Raw genomic sequence first — 20,506 nt, forward strand, 5'->3', positions numbered from 1 at the left:
GTACTGGTTAGATTCTCTTTGTTTTGTATGTGTTTTATAATTAATGAAAATAGGTATTGTGTTTTTGAAAACTGTCTATTGTTAATAATTTTGGATAGGAAAAATCTAAAAAATAAAGTTAAGATTTTGTTTGCCTTTTCTTTCTAATTTTTCTTCTCCTTGTCTAAGAAGTGTCAAAATTGGGCGTTAAATAAAAAAGTAAAAAAGATAACATTTCAAATCGGTCATTTTATGCACCTGAGCGCATACTTATTACCAGCATTACTTGCGTGATTGTTAGGTCTTTACGGCATGACTGCCCAGAATATTCACACTTTACTGGAACGAAAAAAATACAAACTAAAGTTTGTCAACACAATCTATTTCCGTCAACTCAGTCACCTTCTGGCTTACTACCTATACATCAGCAGAGGTATTGAGTCACATGTGCGACGCCCGATGAAACTTAAAACCGACGCTATGTGTCCAGACGTCGTTAATAAGATCGCGATGTGACATTTGCGTATATTAATCCATAAAACAAAAAAACAGCTATTTTTAGAATTAGTAGAGTTTTAAAATTTAGAACTTGATGGACATAAATTATAATTTATTAGTTTGCTATTCAATAAGCAATATATGTTGATTTATATGTTCGTGTTATTGTAATTCCGTATGGAATAATACTATTCAAAACGCAAATCAAAAGTATTAAACAATCGGAAATTTTTTGATTATACCCAACAAAATAGTAAATATTTTCTTGCGTTTTTTCTACTAGACACTTCCTTTTGCGACCTAGTAATTATACTCTACAGACCGACAAACGAAAACCGGAGATTCCTCAGAAAATTTTAAGACAATTCAACCCAACTCACCTTATCCGAAAATGCTTCCTAAGATTTTTTTAATAGAGCTCTTTGAAGATGGCGGCCTGTAATTAGTTTTTTTTACTATCTCCAGAACGCTTCTATTTAGAAAAACAAAAACTGGTACGCCTATTTACCTTCCAGAGATAAATCGATTCCATTAATTGCGAATTTCTAGTACTGGTCATAGGCGTCCGTTTTGAGTAAGGCAAAGGTTATTTTATCGTATAACTTTTTTGTGTTCAACTTTTAAGTATTTTTGATACTGGATTATGAAATTGTGAGGTATTTTAACACGAAATGGTACTCTTGCTTAACCTTTAACTACACGCGCTGGCGTATTTTGTACGCCAGATATAAGAATTCTACTACAAATATATTTAAAAATTTAATTTTTGACCTTCTTTATGTCTCTAACCTATCAGTAAAATGTGCTTTACAATTTGGTTTTAGTTTCGTTATAATCGGCGTTCTGGGAAGATCGTAATTTACAGTTTATTATTTGTTGTTTCCGGTGGTGCACAATATGCGCCACGATTATATTAATATAAGTAGTAATATAAGTACATATTTCAATTGTTTTTTAGTCATTATGGCACAAAATATATTTTTCTTTATAAACAATACTTTTTCTCCCGTAAAAAATCACATTTCAAAAACTTTTTTAATAGCAATTTTATTTATCATGGAATCCAGTTATTCCGTAATTCCAGTTATAAATCCCAATTGGCTTACTGAGAAGGAACTCCAAGTATTCACTGATGCCAAATAAGGTTTATAACAAACAACTAAGCGTATTTTTTCAAAAAAAAAAAAAATAAACAAATCCGCTGTTATTTTGTATTTTCTTGTGGCGTATAAAGTACGCCACGCGTGTAGTTATGTCATAACTTGATGCGCGGGTAGTTAAAGGTTAAAGGCGGTAGGATGTACCATTTTCTAGAAAAATCGACTTTAAAATTTTTCGTTCTCTTAATTTGATTTTTTTTTTTAATTTTCGAAAGATAAAGCGGTGTATTTTACCGACTTAAAGCAAGAATATTTTTTAGTACTAGAATATCTCATAACTTAATAATCTAGTGTCAAAAATGCTTAAATACACTTACCGGCAAAATTAGCCGAACACCTTAAAAATGGGACATGTTTGATGTCTCGAATCTCCTAATCCTGTTGTCCAATTTGAGTGATTCTTTTAGTATGTTATAGCCTTATTAGTTAAGAATATCGGTGTAATAATATTGTTGCTAGACAGGTAAATGTCATTTTATACCGGGTGTTACAATCATACTGTGTTTTTTCTTAAAGTTCGGAACACCCTGTGGAATATTCTAGCATATATAAAATATTAGTTTTCAAACTCGATTGTAGACTTAGGCGTCCTTAACATTTTCTTTTGTGATTCATTTGCTTATGTTGGAAAATAAAAAAGTTATGTGCTTTAACAACTAGCCATGCTTTTTATCAATAAATCCTCATAGTAGGGGAGGAAAGTATGCTAAATTTGCAGTTACTCGAGCGTTATGGGGACCTATTGGATTGTGAAGAGTGGGTGCTAAAACCAAAAAAAGTTAAGTTAAGTTTTCCATAAAGTATGGGACTCTCCATTTTTAATTTAATTTTCGATTTCCACCAATCGTTTTTTCCGATTATAGGAAATAATCTATATCTATCCATAATTGTAAAAAAGGTTGCGAATAAAAGTTGCTTATTTTTACGTCAAGGATCCAAATCTGCAATAAAAATTGGGGGCTCCTATTTAAGATTTTAAAGTAACCCCCCACCCCACCTCCGTGGGGGGTCGTGTTTGGTGCCATTCGGTAGATTTTTGAAAAATATTGAATAGGTGTATTTTGCAGTTTTACGATCTGATGTTCAGTTCGCGAAATATCGCAGGGTGCGTATTTAAAATTTTTAATTTACCCCCACCCCTCTCCGTGGGGTGTCACGAGTCCCCACGGAGGTGGGTGGGGGATTTAATTAAAAATCTTAAATGGGAGCCCCCAATTTTTATTTCAGATTTGGATTCTTTACGTAAAAATAAACAACTTTTATTCGACATATTTTTTCGAATTATGGATAGATAGCGCCATAATCGGAGAAAAATGATTGTTTCAAATGGAAAATTAAATTGAAAAATGAAAAGTCCCCCACTTTATGGAAAACTTAACTTAACCTTTTTCTGATTTTAGCACATACTCTTCACAATCCAATAGGTCCCCATAACGCTCGAGTAACTGCAAATTTAGTATACTTTCCTCTCCTACTATGAGGATTTATTAATTAAAAACATGGATAGTTGCTAACGCACATAACTTTTTTATTATCTTACATAAGTAAATGAATCAAAAAGGAAAATGTTAAGAAAGCCTAAGTCTACAATCGAGTATTGATTTTAATATTTTACATATGCTAGAATATTCCGCAGGTTGTTCCAAACTTTAAGAAAAAAACACATTATGCTTGGTACACCCGGTATAAAATGATATTTACCTGTCTAGCAAAAATATTATTACAACGATATTCTCAAATAATAAGGCTATAACATACTAAAAGAATCACTCAAATCGGACCGGTGGTTTAGGAAATTCAAGACATCAAACATGTCCCTAAGGTGTTCAGCTAATTTTGCCGGTGTGTGTATTAAAGACAAAAAAGTTATGCGATAAAATAACCGTTGACCTACTCAAAACGGAGGCATATGACCGGTACTAGAAATTAGCAACTGATGAAATCGATTTATCTCCGGAAGGTAAATAAACGTACCAGGTTTCGTTTTTTAAATAGTTTTTTTTAATCTTTTTTTTTTATTCAAAAAGCGAAATATTTTCAAATCGACAAAAGCAAGAGTACCTTTTAGTATTATAATCCCTCACATTTTAATAATCCAATGTAACAAATACTTAAAAGTTAAAGACAAAAAAGTAATGCGATAAAATAACCGTTGCCCTACCCAAAACGGACGCCTATGAGTGGTACTAGAAAGGACCCCGCACAAACCTTATGGAATAGGTCCCAGTGGATTTCGTTCATACTTTGGGAAAATACTCTTTGAAGCATCCTGATAAAAAGTTCTCATGGGCACAACTCAATCGTATGAAGGATTTTCAAGATATACATAGAGGTCCAAACTCGGAAAATTATAAGATTTATGGGGTATTCCAATTCCGTGAGTTCCTTGTTATTTGGCAACATGTAGAAGTTTGGATCAAGGAAAAGTACTAGCAGTCTACGATTTTTTCCTGGCTATCCAATGGCGACCTTCACTTTGACCTTGACCTTCAACGGACGTCATATTGATATAAACAGATTACTCATGGGTTTTTGGGATCGCAAAACACGAATATGCCATCAGAATTACCCTCCGGATGACGTGGTGGCCAGGGCCACTGCAAGGGACGTCATCTTCTAGAGTTTCGATGGTTTTCGGCATTTAATTGATGTAAATAAATTACTGGAGGGTTTTTTGAGGTCGCTAAACACGAATATGCCACTAGAACCGACTCCCGGAGCACCTGGTTTCCAAGGTCAATGAAAGGGCTCCTGGAGTTTCGAGGGTCTTTGGTACTACATTGATGCAAACGGATTAATTATAGGTTTTTGGGGTTGCTGAACACGAATACGTAATCACATTGTGCCGTAGGCACAATGTGATTCGTGGGTCGGATCTGATAGTGTATGCATGTTCAGCAACTCCAAAAACCTAAGAGTAATCCATTTGATTCCTCCGAAACTCCAGAAGATAACCTGTCTTAGGCTCCAGGTGCTCCTGTGTCTGTGCTGATCACGTATTTGTGTTCAGAAACCCCAAAAACCTATAACTAATCCGTTTGCATTAATGTAGTACCAAAGACCCTCGAAACTCCAGGAGCCCCTTTCATTGACCTTGGAAATCAGATGCTTCGGGAGTCGGTTCTGGTGGCATATTCGTGTATAGCGACCTTAAAAAACCCTCCAGTAATTCGTTTGCATCAATTAAATGCCGAAAACCATCGAAACTCTAGAAGATGACGTCTTTGCAGAGGCCCTGGCCACCACGTCATCCGGAGGACAATTCTGATTGCATATTCGTGTTTAGCGATCCCAAAAACCCATGAGTAATCTGTTTATATCAATTGAATGCCGAAAACCCTCGAAACTCTAGAAGATGACGTCCGTTGAAGATCAAGGTAAAAGTGAAGGTCGACATTGGATAGCCAGGAAAAAATCATAGACTACTAGTACTTTTCGTTGATCCAAACTTCTACATGTTGCCAAATAACCAGTAACTCACGGAATTGGAATACCCCGTAAATCTGAGTTTGGGCCTCTATATCTTGAAAATCCTTCATACGATTGAGTTGTGCCCATGAGAACTTTTTATCAGGATGCTTCAAAGAGTATTTTCCCAAAGTATGAACGAAATCCACTGGGACCTCTTTTCCATAAGGTTTGTGCTGGGTCCTTTGCAGTTGATGGAATCGATTTATCTTTGAAAGAAAAATAGGCGTACAAATTTTCGCTTTTCTAAATGGAAGCGTTCTGGAGATATTTAAGAAAAACTAATTACAAGACGCCATCTTTAAGAGCTCAAGTTCATCCACAGAGAACGACAGTTCTCACCAGTGGCGCACAACACCCCTACAAGCGACACTATATATACACGAAATTTTCGATTTTCTAAACCTGACTGAATTGAAAATTGGGCCAAATCCCATCTTAAAGTTTAGGAAAAGACTCGTCCATCCATATGTTACCTCTCCATTTTGGTCCAAGGGTGTGGATTTTACGGCCCTTCCCATTTAAAGCCTGTTTTTCGTTCTCGTCCCCAAAACTCCCAAAAATTTCAAAAATTTAAGCCCGACCTTTGCGGCTTCTGATAGCACAGATCATTACCTTTCCAACGCATGTTTAATTTTGAAAATCGGTTATACCATTCAAAAGTTATCGAGCTCAGAAATATGACTCAATTTTTATTTAAAAAATGGAAAATGTTTGTGGATATGTATGTATGTATGTATGTATGTGTGTGGAAAAGTTACACCGATCTGAATTTTTTTTCTGTGTTTCAAGAAGGTGTGAGGGCCGATTCAGAACCGGTCTAATTTTTGACTTCTGACTACCCGTAAGCCAGCTAGAGGACTAGGTAGATACAAAATAGCATATTTTTTGGGCGTATATATCTTAGGTTCAAGGAAAGACAGGAAAACCGCAAATACACCAAATCAATAGGGTTGAGTTAAGCTTTCAAATGGCGTTTAAGCGATCAATCTGAGACATACATACTGCTCACCAGAGCCAAAAAACTGAAAAATAAAACTTTGAAAATTTTGGCTTTTCGACAATTACTCAAAATTTCAACCTACGAATTGCGCCAATAACTGAGCGTTTGTAGAAGGACTCAGGACGCGTCTAACGGTGTATACCTCATATCTGGGAAAATTCGAATTTTTAAGTTATAGGCTTCATAAGTATAATCAAATCTATTTCTTATGGGAAAAACGGTTTTTCAAGCTCAATAATTCCTATAATACGTTCAGTTATCATACTCGATCTTGGATACGCCAGATACTACTTGTCAATACGTTTCAAATTCATGTTTAGTGATCAACATCAGGTAAACCGTTCAGAAGTTATAGAGCTCCAAAAGTATAATTAGTCCAGGAACTGAAATTTTTCACTTCGCAATTTTTACAGAATGGATAGATTTGCTTGAAAATTTGACAAATGAAACAAGTAGTGGATAGTCCAAGGATTAAAATCTATATGATGCCGAAAGACGCTTTTACCATGGGGTGGTTGCCACCTCATCTCGAGAGTGGAAATTTTTTATTATATTTTGACCGCAAATGCTGGTAAAAATATTAATTATAAGCAAAAAATGTTCATTATACATTTTTTTGATAAAATTAATAGTTTTCGATTTATTGGTTATCGAAGCTGTTAGTTTTATATCGAAAAAATTACCAGAGAACGACAGTTCTCGCCAGTGGCGCAGAAATACACCCCCCTACACGCGACACTATTATATACACGAAATTTTCAATTTTCTAAATCTGACTGAATTGAAAATTGTACCAACTCCCATCTTCAAGTTCAGAAAAAGACTCACCCATTCATATGTCAACCATCCATTTTGGTCCAAGGGTGTCGATTTTAAGGCCCTTCCTATTTAGGGTCTGTTTTTCGTTCTGGTCCCCAAAACTCCCAAAAACTTCGAAAATTTAAGTCCGACCTTTGCGGCTTCTAACAGTACTGATCATTACCTTTCCAACGCATGTCTAATTTTGAACATTACCAGAGAACGGCAGTTCTCGCCAGTAGCGCACACCCACACCCCCCTACACGTAACACTATATATACACGAAATTTTAGATTTTCTAAATCTGACTGAATTGAAAATTGGGCCAAGTCCCATCTTAAAGTTCAGAAAAAAAAGTCACCCATTTATATGTCAACCATCGATTTTGGTCCAAGAGTGTAGATTTTACGGCCCTTCCTATTTAGGGTCTGTTTTTCGTTCTCGTCCCCACAACTCCCAAAAACTTTAAAAATTTAAGTCCAACCTTTGCGGCTTCTAATAAAACTGATCATTACCTTTCCAACGCATGTCTAATTTTGAAAATCGGTTATACCATTCAAAAGTTATAGAGCTTAGAAATGTGACTTAATTTTTATTTAAAAAAGGGAAAATGTTTGTGGTTGTATGTATGTGTGTTTGAAAGTTAAACCGATTTGATATATTTCCTCTGTGTTTGAAGAGGGGGTCAGTTCCGATTTAGAACCGGTGTAGTTTGTGACTTTTGACCACCCATAAGCCAGCTATAGGACTTGGTAGGTACAAAACGGCATATGTTTTGGGGGTATATTTATTCGGATCAAGAAGAGCCAGGAGAACCGCAAATACATCAAATTAATAGTGTTGACTTAAGCTTTCAAATGGTGTCTAAGCCGTCAGGATCAGACATACACACGGCTCAGTATAGCCGAAAAACTGAAAAACTAAACTTTGAAAATTTTGGTTTTTCGACAATTACTCAACATTTCAACCTACGAATTGCGCCAATAACTTAGCGTTTGTAGAAGGACTCAAGACTAATTTAACGGTGTATACCTCATATCCCGGAAAATTTGAATTTTTTAGGTTATAGGCTTCATAAGTATGATAAAATCTATTTCCTGTCGGAAAAACGGTTTCTCAAGCTCAATAATTCCTGTAATAGCTTCAGTTATCATACTTGACCTTAGATCCATGAGACACTACTGGTCAATACGTTTCAAACTCATATTTACTAATCAAAATCGGTTAAGCCGTTTAGAAGTTATTAAGCTACAAAAGTATAATCCAATTAACGATTATTCCCGAAATGGTTTATGTAGTTGTAGTGGTTACGACGCTAAATTTGATCTGGCAACGGGCAATCCGACTTCATTTACCGGCCATCTGAATATTTTTTTTTCAATCTATTTCGAATAAAAAAAATCTAGTGTACATTCGATGGACACTAGATCATTTGGGAGATAATACAACAAAGGTGACCATTTATAAAGCTTGACGTGTAATAGAGGAACATTGTATTCAACTTCATACATTTAATTTATAAATAACTTTGAAAAACTCCTGATACAAGAATAAAAAACCGCTAAACGCCGTAAAAATGAGTGGCGCATAAAATATTCCAGCTACAAAAGATCTGATATGAATATTACGTGGCGCGAAAATGGATTTTCATTTGATGCAAAACAAAATTCCAGTTTTATTTTAAAATATTTTTCCATAATATTTGCTAAATTTGAAGTAAACGCGCCACAAAAGAGTTTCAAAATTCAAACTGTATCAAAGTTACTCTTTTGTGGCGCGTTTACTTCAAATTTAGCAAATATTATGGAAAATCTTTTAAAATAAAACTAGAATTTTGTTTTGCATCAAATGAAAATCCATTTTCGCGCCACGTAATATTCATATCAGATCTTTTGTAGCTGGAATATTTTATGCGCCACTCATTTTTACGGCGTTTAGCGGTTTTTTATTCTTGTTTACTTTAGGGAAGCATTTTCGGACTAGGTGAATTGGGTTAAATTGTCTTAAAATTATCTGAATAATCTCCGGTCTTCGTTTGTCAGGAGAGTTTCTGAACACCCTATATATTGGAGAAATCCTTGATATTGGTCTTGTCATTGATACAATTTCGATCTTTCTTCATGTGAATCGTCTCCAATATACATCTTTTGTTGTAGTTCTGTTTTTTTTTTAATTTGTACATTTTCAAACTCAAAAGAATGGTTATTTTCTATATAGACCAGGGCGCATCTGTAAAAATATTAGTACATTTGGATGTTGAGAGGTGACTCATATTTTTTGCAGAAATTGCTTGCAAATAACTCATATAATAATATTTGAGTTATCCTCCCACTCAAAAAGGTCCGGAACATTGTTTAAATAATCAAAATGTCAAAAAATTAAGGACAAATTCGATTTTTTTCTTGATTGTTTGATTATAACTTTAAAAGTATTCATTTTCAAGAAAAATAGCATAAACATAAAAGTTGCGTAATTAAATTTTATATTATAGGATTAGCTAAAAATTTTAAAAGTTGTTACCCTTGTTGCAAAATAGCAATAATTGCGACAAAACCATAAAAAAACAAGTATTCGCATTTTACGTTTTTCAACCATTTATGCTACACTTGAGACCTTCATATTTCATCCAAAAAAACTTTATCATATATCAAAACAACACTGTAAATTTCATTGAGATCGGTTCAACAGATTTCACAAAATAAATTTTGCAATCCAGCTTTCGCAAAAAAAAGTAATTTTTTCAAAATATTTCAGGACTGAAAATAGAGCAGATAGCAAGTTGAATTTTTTCTTACATATAGAAGAATACCGTACATTTCATTTTCAATTTTCAAAATTAAAATCGGTTAACTACCACGGCGTCAGGAATTAAAAAAACCATTAATTTTGGTGCTACGCGCAGGACAGCGGATACGTTTGCTCTGATTGGGCATTCCAATGACCTTTGATAATGATTCATAAATTTTAATTTTTAGTACATTTCGATATAAATAAATAAATTTGTTTATTGCAAAATAAAAACACATACACTGTCCTCTGAAATAACAATTTTTTTTAGCAAAAACTTTCTTTGTTCATATATTTTAACTTAGAGAATAAAAGTTTATTATTTTTAAACATATATGCAATTGTTTAAACAATATTTCACAAACAATAATCAAATTAGTTTGATTTTTGTGGAACTAAAATATTAAAATACAACAAAATATAGAGTAAGAAAATAATATATTAGATAAAGATTGGAAGAAATTTTGGTGGAAATCAACTTGTGTGAATCGAACACCGCTGTCCTGCGCGTAGCACCAAAAATTATTGTCTATTTAAAAAAATTCCTGACGCCGTGGTAGTTAACCCATTTTAATTTTGCAAATTGCAAATGAAAGGTACAGTATTCTTCTATATGTAAAAGAATTTCAACTTGCTATCTGCTTTATTTTTAGTGCTGCAACATTTTGAAAAAATGATTTTTTTTTGCAAAAGCTGGATTGCAAAATTTATTTTGCAAAATCTATCGAGCCGATTTTAATTAAATTCCCAGTATTGTTTTACTATATCATAAAGTTTTTCAGGGTAAACTATGAAGGTCCTAAGTGTAGCATAAATGGTTGAAAAATGTAAAATGCGAATACTTCTTTTTTTGTGTTTTTTTCGCAATTATTGCTATTTTACAACAAGGGTGACAATTTTTAAAATTTTTAACCAATCCTATATTGTAGGAAATATATGCCTGGTTGCACCAACATATCTTAAGCTCCAGCTTAGCTAAGCTCTACTTATAGATAGAGCCTCCTTGTGTATCACTTACGTTGCACCATAATTTTAGATTCTTTCCTTATTATCAATTATATCTATATTATGGTATTCTTATTGTAATATATTATAATTATATTATATTAATTCTTACGATATTCTCGACTTAAGCTTAAGATCTGTTGGTGCAACCGGGCATTAGTTACGCAACTTTTATCTTAGTACAACTTTTCTCGGAAGTGAATAATTTTAAAGTTATAATCAAAAAACGAAGAAAAAAATCGAATTTTTCCTTAATTTTTTGACATTTTGATTATTTAAACAATGTTCCGGACCTTTTTGAGTGGGAGGATAACTCAATTATTGTTATATGAGTTAACTCCAAGCAATTTCTGCAAACCGCCTATCTGAACAAGGCCTAAGGCTGTGGTATTTAATTTATTGCTTTGTACACTATGTTTGTCTACAACAACACCTCTCAATGCAAATATTCAAATAAATGTGTATATGCCCAGTATATGTTGAATTATTGCAGTCTGTGCAATTTGCAATTTTTAGATTTTAGAAAAAGGTCAGAACCTTACAACAAAAGATGTATAGAGATGATTCAGATAAAGAAAATGTTAAATAGCCGAAAAGTATAAATTTTTATTTAAAATAGACCGGCAAACCCAGGAATTAAAAAAGTTTCTATTGAAATATGCTCATTTTATTGTTTAGAGTTTAGAAGAATAGTAGTCAGGCCCGGCCCCAGGGGTGGACGAACTGGGCGGCTGCTCAGGGCGGCAAATTTAGGGGCGGCAAATTCTTGAAAAGCCAATTTTTGAAATCGAAGAAATAATAAATTATGTTTTTAATATTATAAAAAATCAACATTATAAACAACAGCGGCAAAAATGCCTCTGTAAAAACGAGAATTAAAAAAGTGAAACAATAACAATTGTTCATTCGACAACACCGCCTTCTTCTTCATCGTATAAGAATAGTGGATCAAAACTACTTGCTAAGCCAGATCACGCTAAGTCTCAGCGAGTCTCCAGCTCATCTACAGTCACAGCGACAGTGGCAGTGGGTAGAACTAGCAATTTTATTAGACTAGAATCGGGCAAATCCATAGACGAAGAAACACAAAAAGTTCTAAAATGTAATAGACCGACTTGTATCAATAATAAAGTTCTTAGCACAACAGTGTCTTCCATTGAGGGGCGATTCTGATAAACTTTTTAATCGCAACCATGGTAATTTTTAAAGCTTGTTGAGCTCTTTTGAAAGTTTGATTCTGTTTTACAAGAGCATATTATGAGTTAGGAGAACAACGAATGGTAGTAACAAGCAGCATCACTACTCGGGAAAAAGTATACAAAACGTAATTATTTAACTTCTCCGTGAACAAAACAAAAATAAAATTTTAAACTTTTTAAACTCAGCAAAGTATTACACGATGGACAGAGATGATATCAGGCGGATTAGTAAAAACTGGCAACAATCAGCACAAAACCGTGAAGTGTGGAAACAATTGGGTGAAACCTATGTTCAGCAGTGGACGTTAATTGGTTGGATGATGATGATGATGAAAGTATTATAGCATAATTTTAGATTATACACCTAATATTGCTGGAGTGAAAAAGATAACTACTGTTATACGTTTTGTAGATTTAGATTTGTTCAGAAAGTGTTAAAATTAAAGCACATTTTCTTGGATTTGTGCCTGTTCTGAAAACCACTGGCTTGGGACTTACCAGAGGCGTGCGGTCCATGGAAGCGGGGGAAGCACCGCTTCCCTATACTTCAATATAAGAAAATACATATTAATTAGTATTTAATTATCAACAATGTTTCCCTAATCTAAGTAATCTATTATGTTTAACAATGCCTATTAAACTAATAGGCATTGAAACATTATTAAAATTTGATCACGAACGGCTCAAATAAGCACACAATTCAACGATTCAGTCCGGTCCTGACGGAAGCGCATCTCAAAATCGCTGCTTGTCATGCAATTGTCCCGTTCAAAAACTGGTCAGGGTTTAATAACCTCACTCGCTAGTCATGTTCCTTTCACGCGAATTTTGATACGCCTGGAAGCGCTCGTCCGACCGCTTCCGATTCGAAAACGAGATGTGGAGTCTGTTACTGCTGCTATAAGGGGTAGGTATTTAGGTACAAATGGCTCGATTTCAATTTTTTGCTTAATATTTTTACTAATATTTTATTTGACATTTTGAGATTTTTCCTTTTACTGATATTTTACAGTACCTACGACATTTTACAGACGAAGTCAAGTGACATTGCACTTTGTATAAGACAATTTGATGACTTATGATGATTAAAAAAATGAGCTGTTTAAAAATATTTGGGATAAAGCTGAAAATATGGGCTTCGAACCTAAAATAAAAATAATAATGATTGATATTGTCCACGAAAGAGAGACCTACCGACGATTATACATCGAAATTTTTGATAATATTCTACAACAAATGAATTATCACTTTGAAATTTTTAAAGAAATAAAATATGTAGAATTATGTAATTTTAATATGTCTAATTATAATTCATTAAAATCTCCCACAGAGGTATGTACCTATTTAATTCAGTACGATTAAATTATGATTTTTTTTGATAATCTAGCTTTGCATTCTCAGTTAAATGTCATTTATAAAACACCTGAAATTAGTGATAAAGAAATACTTAGGAATCGGTTGAATTTTTTGAATACTACTGGTTTAAATCAGTCTCTGTGTGAAGTGGGCAAGTTGTGTGAATTAAGTAGTAGGTACTAACTATCCCAGCTACAAGTGCATCAGTTGAACGAAGTTTTTCAGTATTAAAACGCATCAAAAATTTTACAATAAATTTTACAAGTGAAGACAGACTTTCCAAGTTAGCCCTATTATCCATTGAAAAAGAGTGCATTTATTAAACAATTATCAGAAAATCCAAAATTTTACGACGATGTTATCGACAAAAAATTTGCATTGGTTGATAGGAGAATAGGACTCAAGTATAAGTAAATAAGTGTCATATTGTTGAAAGTTGTGTGTTATGGAAGGTGATTCGAAATCGGAATATAAAAACAATTTTGAATAGAACTCTTCTTTTTAAGTTTAAAGAAACCAAGCCTGGAGCAGGGACTCGACCCTGAGCAAGCAGTACAGATCGATGATAAGTCACTAGATATACGATATACTAAGTCACTAGAGTCACTAACCTGCATTGATCGGGGTAGGATTTCGTTTGTGAGTCCTTGTATCCAGGACTCCCACATACTAAGCACTTTACTGATAGAGAGCCCATATAGCGCATCAGAGTGCTATCGGAGGGGAAGTGGATAGTATGAAGCATTGGGGCGGGATGGAGTGACGCCCGCTTATAAGAGTAAATCCTCCTTGCCTCAATGAATTTGTATCACCCGAATCTCATTCTCAAGGCGTGTGCATGTCTCTCAAACTGGGTTAAACACTATACCTAATTTTTTGTAGTTCTTGTTTTCAGTCGATATAAGTTAACAGGTAATACATTAGGTATACACCTATTAAGTAGGTATATGTTTTGATCTCGACCCTCGTAAGAAAATATTTGTTAAACCCTTATTGAATCGCTTCCTCTTCCGAAAATGTCACCGCACGCCACTGGGACTTACAGAAGTTATTTTGAAAAAACTGAATGAACTGTGAATACTTTTGGAAGATATAAGAGGACAAGGATATGATGTATGATAATGGGGCATACACGAAAGGAAAGAACTCGGGAGTTCAAAACAGAATTTTGAAAATGAATCCTAGAGCATTTTTTGTCCCATGTGCTAGCCATTCACTCAACTTAGTCATAAATGATGCTGCTAAAGCCTAACAGTTTGCAGTTTCTCTCTTTTCTTTACTGACAAAAATTTACAACTTTTCATCAGCATGTATTCATCGTGAGGCTATACTGAAAAATCATATTTCTAACCTTTGTTCGAAATTAGATGAGAAAGTAGAATTGACGCAATTACTCCCATTTCCCATTAGATACAAAATTGAAGAAATCTGCAATGCTCTTGTAGAAATCAATGTCAATAAAACAACAATAAAATGGTTGCTCATGAGGCAAGCTGTTTGGCAAATCAAATCCGTGATTTTAGTCTTCTTTGCTCTGTGGTAATATGGCATGCCATTTTACTCCACATCAACGAAGTCAGCACTGCACAATCACTTCAGAGTATTGATATGCGAGTGTATCAAACTGTAAGTTTATTTAAAAAACGGAAATCCATTTTAAGTCTCTCAGAAGTGATTTAAAATTCCAGGGCTATTTGACAGCCGCAAAAGAGGCAGTATCAAAGTTATAAATTGAGAATATGAAAATCGGAGGCACAGCAATTGCAAGAGAGACGAAAGTGAAAAGACAATTTGGCTATAACGCTGAAGATGAAAGTATAGACCTACATATTAGATATAGAGACACGATATAAAGTTTACTTCTATTTAAAAATTATAGACACAACCTTTAACGCATTAAGTGATAGCTTTCAAACTTTCAGAAAACTAAGAGCGATGTTGAAATTTTTGTTTTTGGGTCTACCAAGGGAAGGGGGAGGCGGTTGCTGATCTTGCCCAGGGCGGCAAAATCCCTAGGGCCGGGCCTGATAGTAGTCGTGTTATTCTGGACTTTTTTAGACAGATTCTAGAAAGTGTCACTTTCAGTGAATGGTCAGTGGGTTTATAGAATAAATACCGTCATTATCTCCCCCTGTATACAAACCTGGTTCTGTTGGCGTCCATTTGACTCGGAAAGCGTCTGTAGGCGCGCTTTGGTACGGCGCCAGACAAACAATAACAGTCGCTGATACACTGTACACACCGCCCAGTCTCTTGTACAGCGCCGTCGTTGTGCCTGAGACGCCAAAGCTGGCGTCCCGTCCAAGGGTCTCGGCGTTGCGTGTAGCGCCACTTGCAGGGTGGTGTCGAGATCCGGTGCGTCGCCATCGAAATTCAACTTGAGGCATTGCCTGTAACTACATATTAAAAACGATCGTTAATAATCATGTATAATAAGTTTATGGAAGTATACGAGGTTCAATTGATTTTTTTTTTAAATGATAGGGTACAAAAGGAGTCTAATGCTCACAATCCTATTGAAGGTGTTTATTTATAGCAGTTTGCGGGCGACCGGTTTCGGCATTCACAATATATATGCCATCGTCAGGCCCTTCAGAAACTGAACAAGATATCATTACAAGAACTATATAACTATAAGATTAATTTATTTATAAGAAAATAAAACTACATACATATCTTTACTAGTTGTAGACTTTTTCTAAATAAACTTACTACTCATTTGAAAGCTATATAATTATTTAAACAATCTTTATTTAAACAAATTAAAATTTTTTGTTATAATAAATAAATTAATTTATTATAACAAAACAAAAGCAAGTTTAACATTTAATAATGCGTTAGTTAGATGGCTCTACTCGAGTTACTCGGGAACAAAAAAAGAATGAAGAAGATTGCTCCATGAGAAGCCGAGAAAATGCATTTTTTTAACGTATACCGATTTTGAACTTTGAGGTTACATTTTCTCCAACCTAATTTTAGATTGGAATTTTGCTATTTTTGGCAATTTTCACTCGTAATACCGATAGTTTTTATTATAATAATATATGTTATGAATATTTTAAAGATATGAAAATTGGTGTGGAGAAAGAGGACCGAAATAAAAAAGTGATGGTTCGAAAATTATGATCCTATTGTTTAGATTTTTGCCGTAAATGCCGGTCAAATTTGACCGTTTGTATCTCAAGAACCACTCATCACAATTAAACGTTTTTTCTTTTAAAAGAAGCGTCCTGCCGCTTTTTTTCCAATACCGTTTTCATGATTTAATTTAATTTAATATTTCCTAAGATATTCTATTTGTGTATAAGCCAAAAAATTGTTTATAATTTTAATATTTCTGAGGCCGCTTAAATAGTCCAATTTCAATTATGTAAAGTACATTAGATAGTAACATTGTCTATTTAGGTATACAAAAATCATAGATATTCTTATGTATCATAATTATTGTCGTTATTATAGCGACTGTAAATTTTTAATTAACAATTCAATTGTTGCTAAACTTTTCATTCAATTTCCATCGGCTGCTGGAATTATAATCTATACAAAAAGAGCTTTTATATTACCAAGTTATTTAATTATTGATAAACAATTACTCTGTTCTAAAATTTTAGTTGAAAATTAAAGATTTTGTTGGAAAAACCCGCATTTTCCGGGGAAAATTTTTATCGAAGTAAATTGGGAAAAATACGTCTTTATGCAGAATTTAATTACGGTGAATTTTTATTTGAGTGTTTTTGGTGTCTGTAAAATCTCTGGAATTATAGAGAAAAAATTGAAAAAACACGATTTTCGGGCGCCATTTTGTATATAAAAAAGTAGCACACTATCTGCGGACTTTGCATACCTATATTATTAATATATACAATCATAAGATTCGATTCCAGCAATAAAATTGCTGGTAAATAACTTTTCCTTGTATTTTGCTAATTAGCCCAGAGTATGTATGTTGTATGTAATCCAGTGTTGCCAATGGCATTTTTCTAGATTATCCGATGATCGCTCGAAAAATATCCGATTTGTCACGAAAAGGTACGCTAGGTCAAAAATTATTCTATTATTAGAATCAATGTTGCCAATCTTATTCTTTTAGTCCCCTTAACAACCATCAAATAACAAAATCCATTGTTCGTACGCCAATCAGTTGATTAAAATCAATTATCATTATGATAATTAACATAATTGATTGATTAATTAATTATTAATTATCAATTAACGTAACAATTATTAAAATAATTGATTAATTAATCAATTAATCTCATAAAAATTATTGTAATCAATTATGTTTTCAGCAACCCAATCAAAGTTGACATTGACAGTAATTAAATATTTGATAATGATCAGTTGATTCCATTTCTGATTAGCGTTCGAACAACCTGCCCTTTAATCTACTGGATTCTCTATTTCACAGTGTAAAAATTTTCGTTTATAGATGAAAATCTCGTATCCTAGCTGATTATTACCTAATTCATGTATAAATACTATTTACTTACTATTATTATATTATTCGTATTTTGTATTATCGTAAGTGTTAAATTCTAAATAAATAATTAAATCTAAATATTTCATTATTTGGATCGTTATATTAATTTATTATAATTATTTAAGTAAAAAAAAACACTTTTAAATATTATTTTATTAAAACGTAATTACTACCTAAAACTAGGTACTGGAAAAATAAATAATTAATAAATCAATACAAAATAAACTAAGTTAAGTACAGCTACATTAATAGCATAGGCGCAAAATTTCTGGTAAATACTTTTAAAATGCATTATTTTTTTCGAGTCCTGAGAAAGCTCATAAGTATTATTTAAAAATTTAAACGCAGAATGAAAGATTACATTATTACCGAGGGCCGAAGGTCCCTGAAGACTTCTATAATTTTTATTCTAATATGTGACAGGGGTAAAAGAAAAAAAGAATATTAAGTGTGATTTTTAATTTCAAATATCTCATTCAAAAGAAACATTTTGTTTATTCTAAGGGACTTTCAGCCCTCGGTAATAACGTAATCTTTCATTCTGCGTTCAAATTTTTCCAAAATATTTATTAGTTTTCTCAGGATTCGAAAAAATGAATACGTTTAAAGATTATTGGTCCGAAATTTTGAGCCTACGCTCTTTTAACAACTAAAGATTTATTACGACTAAAACAATAGAAATATATTTGACAGTCTTGTAGTTATTAAGGTATCAAAGTTATTATCCATAATACCCGTGGTGCGTTCAACGTTAATGCCCGACTAAATAATTTTTATAGGCAAAAAATTTGAAGGATTTTTGAGTTAATTAGTAGATATCTAGATATTACTAGTTTCAAATAAGTAGATTTTTCTACAACCACTATCCCAAATGCATTTTTCTGCACAATTTTATGTTAACAAACTTAATATTTTCTCACAGAATAACTGACAGTAGTGTGCAGAAAAGTGACGTTTCTGTGCCGAAAAGTTCTTTTCTGCATAGTACCATTACATTCCTCAAAAAAATCATAAATATACCTAATTAGGTAAGTATAACATGTTTTGATGAAATGGTTTTGTTTAAGATATTATATTTGATAGAACTTTACAAAAAGAACTAGATTTAACTACATCTCATGTCCGAGAAATCTAGAAACGTTTACTTAAGCAATGCACTACATAAAATGAAAATAAACTAAATCGTGCGTGAATTAGCTTTCATAAGTTTAAAGACTAAAAACTAAAAACTCATAAATAACATCGGAGGGCAGACGGTTTTTGAAATTTGAATTGGATTAGTATGCCTTAAGTAGATGCACTTGTGCATTTAAATTCTAAACAAAAGAATCGGCACATGTCCCTTTTGTCAAAAGATGAAAAGTATCGGATGTCACTAACATTCATTCAGTATAGGCTATTTATAAAAATTTGGGTGCAACCAAACAAAATTAATGTGTTGTTGGTGTTGGGAATATATAGATGAGAAAGTTTTAGTCGATGATAGATACACTGAAGAATATCCGCAAATATCCGATTTATTTAAAGATACGAAGAAGATACGACAACTCTCAAAAAGGTACGCAAATCGGATAATTATCCGCCGATTGGCAACACTGATGTAATCATTCTCGATCTGCATGTTAGAACTGAGTTAGAACTAAGTGTTAGTAGGAGTATGAGAAACGAACTTGCAAAATTGTAATAACAAAATAAGAAAATAACGCAGTACTAGGAGACCAACCGAATGAAATCTGGAAAGTAAAAGTCTCTGAAAAGAATTGGATAGCGCTTAACAGTCTTCTTCCTCCTCGTCTTTTTCCTTTTCAGAGATCGCTGTTCCTTACTCTTCTTCGCCACTCATTTCTGTCCATCTTTTCAATAGTTTTAATGATTTCGTTGTACGGCTTAAGTGGAAATCGGTGGGACTGCGCATTTTATCAATGAAATTGGATATTTCTAAGACACTCCAGAAGCCGATAACGATAAAATGTTTTAACATCGCATTAATCATTGTAAATTAGTCGACGGATATTAGTACAGTGAAAATAATAAGACGGGAACTGGACGATGATGATTATAAAGAATAAATTTAAAGTTTTTTCTACTTTAATGGCAAAAAAGCAAGCTCATTAGCAGAACCCATAGTCGAGGAAATGAAGCATTTTGGCTCGCAATTTTTTGCGTCCAACATTTTCTATAACATGCCGCTGTACGCTAAAGCCTTGGGGGTGGTTGCCACCCCATCTCGGGGGCGGGAATTTTTTATTACATTTTAACCATGTAAATCGATGTAAAAAGTAATTTTAAGAAATAAATGGTTTTTACATTTTGTTCGTAAAATTAATATTTTTCGATTTATTCGCGCTTGAAAGTAACAGTTTTTCGACGAAAAAATCGACTTCTTTAGAGGGTTCTTTGAGAATACCTCGAAGAACATGCATTTAATCAAAAAAACTGTGGACATCAAAATTGTATTTTTTAGTAACACAAATCAAATTCTTTTTCTCTAATATCTTTAAGACCAATACAAACCTAGATACGGCATGTTAAATGTTAGCTCTTTTCATCAAATGCATAATTTTATATATTCAAAGCTAAATAACGGAAAAACTTTGCATTTTTCGAGGAAAACTTAAATAATCTTTTTTCAATTAACCAGTTAAACCTTTTAAAAAATAATAATATGAAGCTTCTAGCATAAAAATTAAGCGACTTATGATCAAAAAAAAGGTCGGTACCTGCTTTTCTCTATGAAAAAATCAGTGAAAACAACCCCCTAACTACCCTCCTA

At 33.2% G+C, this 20,506-nt stretch overlaps 1 protein-coding gene across 2 annotated transcripts in view; it reads right to left on the reverse strand.

The window, feature by feature from the left end:
- Positions 1 to 20,506, reverse strand: part of LOC114326579 (uncharacterized) — a 131,629-nt gene that overhangs the window by 92,788 nt on the left and 18,335 nt on the right. Inside the window, exon 2 of one of the 2 annotated variants that reach the window (XM_028274982.2) lies at positions 15,397 to 15,643. In XM_028274982.2, the coding sequence (XP_028130783.2) occupies positions 15,397 to 15,643 (247 nt within the window). Of the gene's footprint in view, positions 1 to 15,396; positions 15,650 to 20,506 lie in introns of both variants that reach the window. The other variant, XM_028274981.2, reaches the window with a different exon arrangement.

This window comes from Diabrotica virgifera, chromosome 3 (assembly GCF_917563875.1).
Source record: "Diabrotica virgifera virgifera chromosome 3, PGI_DIABVI_V3a".
Taxonomy (NCBI): domain Eukaryota; kingdom Metazoa; phylum Arthropoda; class Insecta; order Coleoptera; family Chrysomelidae; genus Diabrotica; species Diabrotica virgifera.